The sequence below is a fragment of the Maniola hyperantus genome, chromosome 14 (assembly GCF_902806685.2).
Source record: "Maniola hyperantus chromosome 14, iAphHyp1.2, whole genome shotgun sequence".
Taxonomy (NCBI): Eukaryota; Metazoa; Arthropoda; class Insecta; order Lepidoptera; family Nymphalidae; genus Maniola; species Maniola hyperantus.
This window is the reverse complement of record NC_048549.1, coordinates 9,472,168-9,483,449: the sequence shown is the minus strand read 5'-3', so window position 1 is coordinate 9,483,449 and position 11,282 is coordinate 9,472,168. Positions and strand designations below refer to the sequence as shown.

Genomic DNA, 11,282 nt, shown 5'->3' with positions numbered 1-11,282 from the left:
TCTCACTTTTGAAAAGCTATTATACCTAATATACCGAAAATAATAAGTACAATAGCTTATAACAACACATTAGTACATATTAATTTAGCCTTCTTCATCGCATCATTTCTTACACTTAATTAGAATGCTTAATTGAAAAATATTTCATTACATAATACATATTGATAATATTTGTTGTATAAATGATACCACAAAATAAAAATTTCTATACATCATTTAATTTATATACTTATCATAATAATTTAATCTACATAAACTCATAACATCCAATAATAATGTAATGAATATAAAGCTATTTTATAAATAAAAATCACAGGCTAGGTATATTATGATGAAATAACAATTATAATTCCTACAAGGCTATGCACATTTCCTATTAAAGTATTCATCTAAATAATTATATCCGATCCAAGCCTTTCAAACTCGTTCGCGAAGTAGATCATATCTTTGCGATCAAGCGCGGAGTTCTGAAAAACAATGCGGAAAAAGTTTACGAGATTTCCTTGTGGCTGATACGTGACCATCATACTCCCTTCCTTTATCATTCGTTCCTTTATTTTAGGCGCTACTTTGTGTAATCTTTCATCGTAATCCGGCTCGTTCTCGCAATCTCGAAGACACTTAGGAATATACCAGAACATGATATTAGTACACTCTGGTTTCTGGATTACCAGACGAAAGCCTTCTCTCTGCTTAATATGTTCGAGGAAGTATTCGGCGTTATCGAAGAGTTTGTCGATATGTTTTTCAAATCCTTCATTTCCTTTCGCCTTCCACATAAACCAAAATTTTAGTACATCAGCCCTGCGTCCGCACTGGATATGTTTATCACCAGTGTCATATGATGTATCGTAAAATTTATCTTTTTGGAAGAGATACTGTGCATCTGATGAATGCGCCGCTTTAAGAACATTCTTGTGTTTGAGTAGGAAGGTAGAGCATTGTTGTGGTGCAGCCAATAGCTTGTGAGGATTCCACGTCACTGAGTCTGCCCTGGAAAAATGTAATGACATTCGATCAATGACATTGCTTGTTACAAAAGCTAAAATATTCCTAGCATAACAAGATAGATTATAATAAAAAAAAATATATTTATACTCAAAAATACCTAAGTAATGAAGTGCCTATAGTTACTATATATCAAAACCTTATCAGAGATATAATAATTAATTAAAATCGGTTATCTAAGTATTAATCTCTTCTACTTACAACTCAATTCCGTTTAATAAATTCCTATGTTTCCTCGACATTAATGCGCCACCTCCCCACGCTGCATCTACGTGTAACCACAGATTATATTTCTTGCACAAATTGGCTATGGGCACTATAGGATCAAAGGCTCCGAAGACAGTTGTGCCTGAAGTAGAGGTCACCAGGAAAGGCGTGGCTCCGTCCTCTAATGCTTCGTTGATCTTTCTCTCTAAGTCACTGACATCCATTTTACCATTTTCGTCAGCTTTTACTAAAATACAATTGTCACTACCAATACCCATAAAGACGGCCATCTTTTTAGTAGAATAGTGAGCTAATTCTGAGGTGAAGAGCACTAGATTTGGCACTGCATAAACGCCTTTATTCTGAAACATATTAATACTTACATTACTAAAGATAAAAAACAAAAAAGCAGATTTGGAGGATATTAAAATCATTGTTCAATTGTCACTACATTTTTCTTAGTGAATGTTAATTTAAGGAACTTGCATAGTTGACCTGACCATGAGTCGACCATAAAATTGTTTTACAGTTTTTGACAACAACTTCCACTCAGTAGATTTGTAAAAAGTATTTGCATGTAGGTCTTATAAACGAAAAAAGACCTTGTAGTTTTATGATGTGTAAAAAATTATCAAAGCAAAGCAATTTTATGGTCAACTGTTGTTAAGTCCTTTAATGACATTTTATTAAACCAAGGTTTATAAGACACGCGAAGCAATAATAACCAGATAACGGGGTGAAGGTGATCACCAAACGCTTCCAAAACAATAGCATTTTTCTGGGATTTAATAACGACTTTACAATAAAATTAGAAGTTTATTACGCGCATAAAAACCCAACAGACCATATTGTATCGTTGCGAAGGACAATCGTAATTGCTTATTGCACATTTTTTTATTATGAATGTATCTAAATAAGTATATATTAACTTCCAAGTTTTTATATTGTTTATTACGTATATTTCTGAGTATGGAATCACTTAGATTGGTTTACCTGTTCTTAAGGAAACTATTTTTGTCATTCGCAATCTTTCTTACAACTACACTACCACTGTTACCACTAGAATAATTCGGTTCTTTTTTGCAATAAAATTCAGTTACTTCAGAGCCAATCAAGTATATTAACAGCTCTACTAGCGTGATCAATGCACTAAGTTATTTAAAGATCCAGTATTTCTCCCATGAAATCTCTCAACACTATTAAGAGTAACCCTTATTAATCCCAGTTCTTTTTAAGTTATATTTTAAATTCCATTAAGTACAACTCAAGTGATGCCACAGTCACAAAATATTGTTATTATAATAAATCTCTTACTAACCTTAATCTCTGGATAAAAGTGGAACCGTGCGCAACTAATAGCATAACCGTTAGCTATTGATCCTCCAGGACAAAATATTCCATCGCCGTCTCCTTGAGGCCAGCCTACGATCGACCTCATTTCACGAAGGACCTCTTCTTCCATCAAAGTGAACACAGGCGCTACCTCATAGGTGTAGACACTAGGATTCAGGGCATCGGTAAGCCATTGCCCGACGAGACCATAAGGATCGACCGATGAAAAAAGCTGGTTCACAAAGTATGGGTGCGCCGTGTTGACAGAGTAGCGCGCAACCTAGAAAGAAATTGAAAATAAATGGATTTAAATAACTGACTTCAATGGCTACGTAATATAAGGTTATTTTTAAAAACTGATTTGGATTCTCAGAAATGATATAAAATTATTAATTTATCTAAAGAAGGTAGTTTGATAAAATGGATGTTTAACTCATTCGATGTCATATAATCTGTTGCTAGGAGGGTATCTGGAATGAATTTGCATAAAATACGGGTGTTGTGAAGGTTTTTATTTTAGTCTCCTTCTTGAAATTCGAAACAATTTTGCATGTTATCTGGCGGATACTGCACCCCGTCCAATTTAAAACAAGATTATAGAAATCGGTTCAGATTTAGCAATGATTTATAATAATATAACATTACCAAAAAATAAATACCTACCTATCATATCAACTGAAAAGTACATCAGTAATGGATTTCATAATGCAAAAATTGGGAGTCTGGAGGACCACCGAATATCACAGTGCTTTTTTTTTGGAATTTCAAACTATTTTGTAGTAGGTAAGTACTATCAAAAATTAAAATTTCTTTATTTATATATTAAAACCATTAACGTTCGTTTAGTTTTTACATCTATCGGCATTCCGAGCTAAGATTAGCATGTTGGTGACGCAACCTTGAAGTTTTCACGCATCCCAAAATCTCTCAATGCGCCTATAGCAGTTTTTACTTCAAATAATAAAGAAAGTAATAAGCAGAATAATAAAGAAATCTCTAATTAGTATGAGTTTGGCAATAAAATTTATTGTTAGGTAGGTACAGTCAATGTTTGTCGCACTCAATAGGTTTGATAAAAGTATCTACTTACTTAGGTACTTCTAAAATTACAAATAATAGTCCTACTATTTATTTAAAATCTATACTAATATTATAAAGAGGTAATGTCGTTGTGGCGGGTAAGGGGGCGCAACTTCATCTTAGCGCCCCAATTGTCAACCTCACCTGCACGTGGTGCCCCCTGCCAATTAGCAAACGAGGATATGACGACCGAAGAATGGCGGTATATCCATTCCAAACAGCTAGGTAAATATCACAGATCGGGAACGGGCAGCAGCGTCTTTGATGCAAAAAGCCTAGCCCTGCGCTGACCAACCCGCATGCCCAGCATGGTCAGTATGGGCAATACTCCCAAGAGCTTGGGAAGGCCTATGTCCAGCAGTGGACGCAAATAGGCTGATTGATTGATTGATTGATTGATTGATTGATTGAATGAATGTCGTTAAGTTTGTTTGTAGGGGGTAATCTCTGGAACTACTGAACCGATTTTGAAAATTCTTTCACCAACAGAAAGCTACATTATTCCTGAGTGGCATAGGCTATATTATATACACGCGGGCGAAGCCGCGGGGATCAGCTAGTGTTACAATAAAACTACACGTGCTCGTGGAATGGTGCCACGAGTTATGGCTACATTTTGACGTTGACAGAGAGTTAACAGGAGAGCTGATCCTTTGCACAAAATATGAGCCTGCCCTTCTGTCACCGGATAAAGAAATTAATCTAAAGCTATTTTTATCTTTAGCACTGCTCAAAAAATAATTAATGTTTCTGTAATAAAATTCACTGACGTATAAAGACGTAAATGAAATATTTCAAAAAATTAAAGCAATAATTTAAAGTTAGAGCTCAACAATTATTTACGTAGAGCTAATTGATTTCCTTTTTTGTGTTGCATCTAACCTTTTCAATGTTATTTAGTTTTAATCTTGATCTATAATTATTTCGATGCAATTACTTTTTGATGTTTTGGTTTTGTTCTTCTCTGTTAAGGAAATTAATAATTACATATAAAAGATTTAATTGAATGATCCTTTGATTCACAAAGAGCTGTCTAGATAATAGATCGCTTCATATAACACCGTCTTTGTGTGATTTATTTTTTGTGGCAAAAAAAAAATCTCGCTACCTGCGGCATTTTTCGTCAATCACTAGATGATTCCCAAGACTTCATCCGCCTTAACTTAGGTTTTCAACAATCCCAAGGGAGCTATTCGATTTTCTAGGATAAAAAGTAGTTTATATCCGTATGTCCTACTGGATACAACCTACCTCTGTATGAAACTTTGCCAAAATCGCTGTGAAAAGTTAGCAGACAGACAGACACTTTTTCGCATTTATAACAACAAAATGGATTTAAGGGTATGAATACTTACATCAGCCATAAAAGCCAGCAGTTCCTCATGAGAAGCAGGCCCATCCCGAGGCTTCAGGTCTATCGCCTTCTTGATATCCTCAGGAGCTGACCACTCAACAACTTTCGAAGTTCTCGAAGCCCGACCAAAAACCACCCTTTCTACTAGCAGATCAACCGCCCGTCTAATAAAATCTTCATGTTTCGATCTCTCGGAGAGACTTTGAAACAGGATTTCTTCCTTTCTTTCTTCCCCCGCTACAATTATATTTGAATCAGCTGGCATGTTTATTTGTTTATCGAACAACTATACAAAAGCTATTTTTTATTTTGCGTATGGTTGCGGGCGGCCGCTGCCATTAGTTATGCGGTTTTGGTCCATAACCGTACGGGTAGCCTTCTTAAATACCAGCGTCAGCATCAATTCACTTTATAAGGTTATTATTATGCTTTAGTTAGTGCGGCCAGCAAACCTAATTATTATTTATAACAATTTGGAATAGGGCATGAATATATTATATAATATGAATGAATACCTGTAAGAATATAATATTTTTTTTTAATCACTAGCCTAGGTAACCACGGATAAGTATAATTGTATTTATGGTACGGTGTTATAAGTTGAGTAGGTATGTATACTTTTCTAAAACAATCAATAAGTATTTCACTTATAATATTAGTTCATCCTACTTATTTTAAAATTAAGTAGACTTTTTTCAAATAAATAATACCTACATAAATAGTACAATAGTTTAATTTATGATTATAATAATATTCTATCTCCGAAAATGATTACCTAAACCAGAACTACCTACTTAGCCTAGAACTCACCATTTCAATTATTTTAGCGTTTAAACTACCGTGAGTGATTTCCATTCTAAATAATATCTGTCCCGGCTGTACTCACGTGTTTAGTCGACGTTAGCCCGACTAGTTTCGAACCCATACGGGGTCCTTTCAATTATATCTAGGCCTAATGCGGATTTATATTTTTCTTGCTTAATCAATAAATAACAACTAAACTCAACTTTTATGCATAATTTACGTACTTAATTTTATTCATGTTTAATAGAGCTATGATTGAAAATGTAAAAGTGAATATTAATTACAGATTACTATGCACTAGAGTTTCTAGCGTCATTCAGCAAGCTGAAGATGCAAACAAAATAGCTAATAAGTAAGTCATTTTACTGAAGTGTTTTAAGATTTAATTAGATGAGTAAATTCCAGTCAAAATTATAATTTTGGCTGCGAGTTCTATATTAGAAAAAAAAATTAGCTCTACCTAACTTTTATGTAAACAAATATTGCGGAAATCAAACTGTTAATCTAAGTACTAAGTAGGTACCTAGAAAATTAAATCGTTAATTTTTTGTATCAAACGCGGAAATTTTCTTTGTGCAGTCAGAACCGAGAAACGAAATATAATTTTTTGCCTTGACAACTACTGGTGTAACGGTAAATTAGTTGCACTATGGGTCCAAATTGACCTTTGATACATGGTTAGTCAACTGAGAACGGCCATCTATAAATTAATTAGATTCAGAATTTAATAAAACAAAGCATCAATGTTTATTTAGCTTTTTTGGGCATTGCTCTTTCGTATTTGGGGGAAATAAACAGAATACCGAGGCTAACAATGGCGAAATATAGGAAGGAAGCTACAAGCACGATAAATTATATCTGTTTAAAAATAAAGATGACAAAAAATGTCATTGAATCAGGTATGGTTGTAATATAATATTCTCGCTTGTAACTCTGACCCAGATGTAGGTAGGTTTGAAAAACTCGAAAACTCCTCCCGCACTAAAATAAAATATGTAAAGAAGCTACTGTGACGTGTAGAGTACATTTTTCTATCTCTAAAGCAGCCTATTCACAGTCCTGCACCCAGAGCGCTGCGCTGCTGGCCTTCCAGTCGACTTACACACTACACAGTGCACAGTTCTGCACAGCGTCCGGTCATAAATACGTGTGAAAAGAAATATTATACCACCGTCTATGCCACGCCTTTGCTTTGTTTGCACTGTCTGTGTTTCGTTGCTAATAAAGAAACGAAGTTCTAGATGCGCTGGGGAAACATAGATTAGGTAGCAGTTTCAGACAGAAAATCTATAAATAAAGAGCTTATATGCTTACTATAAAATTATAGTTATATAAGTAATTATTGTTATAATTTCTAGTAATCACTACCTCTTAATAGTTACTATTAGAATGTCTTATTTTGCCGTCCACCTATGAATTCCTACAGCTGGCAGCCGTGCTATAACGGCCGCGGCCGGTGGAACTTACAGAACATGCCGAGCATCCTGCAACCTATTGCTGGAAGCCCCACTATAGTTGAGCCATTACGAACGTGCGGACTGGGTCATAAATCATTACGATCATAGGGTTAGTTACGCGTTGCCAGTGATGACATATGGATCCGAGACATAGTTGCTAACTAATAACTATGGGCCTCATAAGAAAGCTCAGAGTCACTCAGCGGGAGATGGAGAGAGCTATGCTTGGAGTTTCTCTGCGTGATCAAATCAGAAATGAGGAGACCCTTAGGAGAACTAGAGTAACCGACAGAGCTCAACGGGTTGCGAAGCTGAAGTGGCAATGGGCGGGGGCACATAGTTCGTAAAACCGATAAACGTTGGGGTCCCAAGGTGCTGGAATAGCGACCTTGCACCGGAAGACGCAGTGTTGGAAGACCCCCCACTAGTTGGACGGACGACATCAGACGAGTCACAGGGAGCCGCTGGGTTCAGGCGGCGCAAGACTGTGGCGTGTGGAAGTCCCTACAAGTGTTCAGCAGTGGACGTCTATCGGTTGTTGATGATGATGATAATGATAGGGTTGGAACATGCTACAGAAGTCGTTATTATTATACTGGACTGGGTAGGTAGCTGGGGTAGCAAAACCTCTCCCTCGCTCCTTCCTTTATATCCTAACTAGCTTGTGCTCGCGACTTCGTCCGCGTGGACTACACAAATTTCAGACCCCTATTTCACTCCCTTAGGGGTTGAATTTTTAAAAATTCTTTCTTAGCGGATGCTTACGTCATAATAGCTATCTGCTTGCCAAATTTCAGCCCGATCCGTCCAGTAATTTGAGCTGTGCGTTGATAGATCAGTCAGTCAGTCAGTCAGTCAGTCAGTCAGTCAGTCAGTCACCTTTTCCTTTTATATATTTAGATATCATCTATCGACAAATCCTTTTTTAATGTTTACTACTCACAACACCTGCAGAGCGTCAGGTTCCTATTCCATAAGGCCTGTAAGTGCAAGCGAGAGGTTCGATAAAAATGATTTATGACCCAGTTCGCACGTTTGCAATGGTTCAACTGTAGTTAAACGCCCATACTAAACGATCTATGAGTTGGCGGCCGGCGCGGCGTTCTGCAGGACTGTGAATGGGCTGCTTAGTGCCAGTTCTTCCGATTTCGACGCAAAAGCACGTGAGTTCCCCGTGAATGACGTGAACGGCGAAACATCCTCCCACACGCTTGTTTCGGCCATTCACGGGCTTTCTTGAGCAATCAAAGGTGATTGTGGTAGGCCTCCGACTCATAGCTCATACCTATTCATTTGAACTCTCCATGTAGTTGGTAGCAGTCAAACTTGTCTTTGATATAACTAGGTACATCCGGTCAAGTGTGAGGACTCGCACACAAAGGTTTCCGAACCATTGTACAGAACACGGCCGAAAGTACTGTACATCGGCCTTTAGAATGACATTCCGGCTTTGTAGAGCGCTGTCTCTGTCACTGATACCTATATGACGTTTTGTCGGTCTTAACGACAGAGACAGTGCTCTACAAATTTGCTATCTAAATGTCGATGTACATTACTTTCGGCCGCGTACTGCACAAGTTATAACACTATGTACCTACCTAATTACTTTTCACTTTATTACAGCGGCGGCTTAGTAATAATTTAGTGTCCGGAATTCGGGTAAGGAACTCTAAAAAAGATAATCCCATCTGACGTCTTATGACTATTTAGGTTTTTCCGCAGGCATTTATTGCAACCGGGAACCATACCTATCGTTTGTTAGACAATGCAGTCCGGGCTTCCATGTTTCCAGTAGTAAATAATAGGAATATTGTCTAAGAATTCATCAATACCAACTTTTCCTGTAACATTTCCGTTTAACCAGTTAAGTCATGATGTTTAATACTTTATTACTATTAGTGGTACCTAAGTATGTACCTAGGTATAATTAAACTAGCTTTTTGCCGTTACGGCGCGTGCCCACTATGTCGTCAGCGTAATTTATCGTTGTTCCGTTTCCTTTCACGGCCCATCTGTTCAACCCATTTTGACGAAATTTGGTACAGAGATAGCTTGCATCCCAGGAAAGGACATAGGCTACTTTTATCCCGGAAAAACACGCAGACAAAGTCGCAAGCACTATCTAGTAACTCATAACGCTTTGACAGACGGATGCACAGACAGTCAGACAAACAAGTGCAAATTCAGTCAAGAAATGAATCGGAATCGAAAAAATAGAATCGGTGACCTTGTTTCGCTCGGTCAAACAACTTAGTCCATTAACTCGTTAGTAGGTAATTTTGAGTACATGATAATTTTATTTATCTAATGCCAATAGTAATTATACTTTTTGGGTCTTTTCATAAACTATAAGTAGGTAAGTACCTATAGGTTTTCGCACACGCTATTTAAAAAACCCTAAAAAACCTCACCGTGATTGTATATAAAATAAATTACAATTTACAAATGGAAAACCCCCCGACACAAAGCCCCTGTTTTCCGCGGGCTGTACCTAATGCCACTAATAGATACCTAATGCCACTAATAGATACCTAATGCCACTAATGCCATGAACCTCATAAGGTAGGTAGCTAGTTGGAGTTATTTCTATTGCCACTTAGTATAGTTAGTATAGTTTCAAAATAAAAAAATAATTAAAAAATCTTGTGTGGAACCTTACGTATGCGAATCCGACTCGCACTTGACCGCTTTTTAGGGTTCCGTACCTCAAAAGGAAAAAGGAACCCTTATAGGATCACTCCATTTTTTGTCTGTCTGGCTATTTCCGTACTTCCCGTTGACACTTGACGTAGAATCAATTTGGCAGAGAGGTAGATCTCATAGCACACGAAAAATCCGAAAAACTTTTTTGTATTTGTGGTTACATCACCCAAAAAAATTAAAATGTGTTCATGAACAAATATAAGTATTTTCAATTTTCAAAGTAATTATGCTAATTGTGGTATTATGAAAGGACTTTACGTGTCGTCATAAAACAGATTTTTATTTATTTTTATGGAAAATAGTTTTTGATTTATCGAGCAAAATGTCGAAAAAATATGACTGTGGTACGGAATCCTCGGTGCCCGAGTCTGACTCGCACTTGACCGGTTTTTTCAATTGGCATTGAATTGGCTGATTCCTCAATCAAGCACCCATAACAAATCACGACATTTATTTCATTAGGTAGGTACCTACGACTCTCTTTTCATTAAATAAATTCATTGCCAAGGCCTTTTCAAAAGTGACCATGACCTTTGCAGTTTTTATTAGGTATAATAGGTAGGTAGGTACTTACTATCGCCGACGCGATATCCGTCAACTCGACGCGACGGCGGCGTCGGCGTGTCTGTCTGTCTGTCTGTGTGTCTGTCTGTCAAGAAACCGCCCGCCCGGGTACTGCCCGTTGACCTAAAATCATGAAATTTGGAATGAAGGTAGGTCTTATAGAATAAGTAAAGGAAAAAACCGAAAACCGAAAAAGCAGACATGAGGGGAAAAATTTAAAAACCGTGAATTTGTGAATCACAAGAAAAAAATTAAAATGTGTTCATGAACAAATATTGCTATTTTCAACTTTCAAAGTAAGATTACCTACTATACCAAGTGGGGTATCATATTATGAAAGAGCTATATTTGTACATTCTAAAACAGATTTTTATTTATTTTTAGTTATAATAGTTTTAGTAATAATAGTTTTTGATTTATCACAAAATGTCGATAAAATGCGATTGTAGTACGGAACCCTCAGTGCGCGAGTCTGACTCGCACTTGACCGGTCTTTCTTTTTTATAACCCATTGAATGATTCCTGAAATAAAAACCTTTGAACGTCTTAGTTAGTTCCTTTCTATGGGACTGGGAAGTGGGAATGTACCCAAGTGTGCAAAGCTTTATATTAAAGCTTATTTCACACTACGGGAAATTATTATATTGGTGTTCCCAATCCTTGTACAAATTCACAATCCTTAGAATCCAGAGCGTATAATCTCGAATCGAATAAATAAAAAAACTCATTACAAATGTCATAAGTCGTCATTACCAAATGTCAATGTCAAAATA

General features: G+C 36.7%; 1 protein-coding gene across 1 annotated transcript; it reads right to left on the bottom strand.

The window, feature by feature from the left end:
* Positions 1 to 196: 196 nt before the first annotated feature.
* On the bottom strand, positions 197 to 5,349 carry b (glutamate decarboxylase-like protein black). The gene is made up of 4 exons (XM_034975743.1): positions 4,983 to 5,349; positions 2,534 to 2,827; positions 1,210 to 1,577; positions 197 to 993 (listed from the first exon to the last, which is right to left on the bottom strand). Exons 1-4 carry the CDS (start codon positions 5,244 to 5,246, stop codon positions 390 to 392), a joined length of 1,530 nt encoding a protein of 509 aa, XP_034831634.1. The 5' UTR covers positions 5,247 to 5,349; the 3' UTR covers positions 197 to 389.
* Positions 5,350 to 11,282: the final 5,933 nt, after the last annotated feature.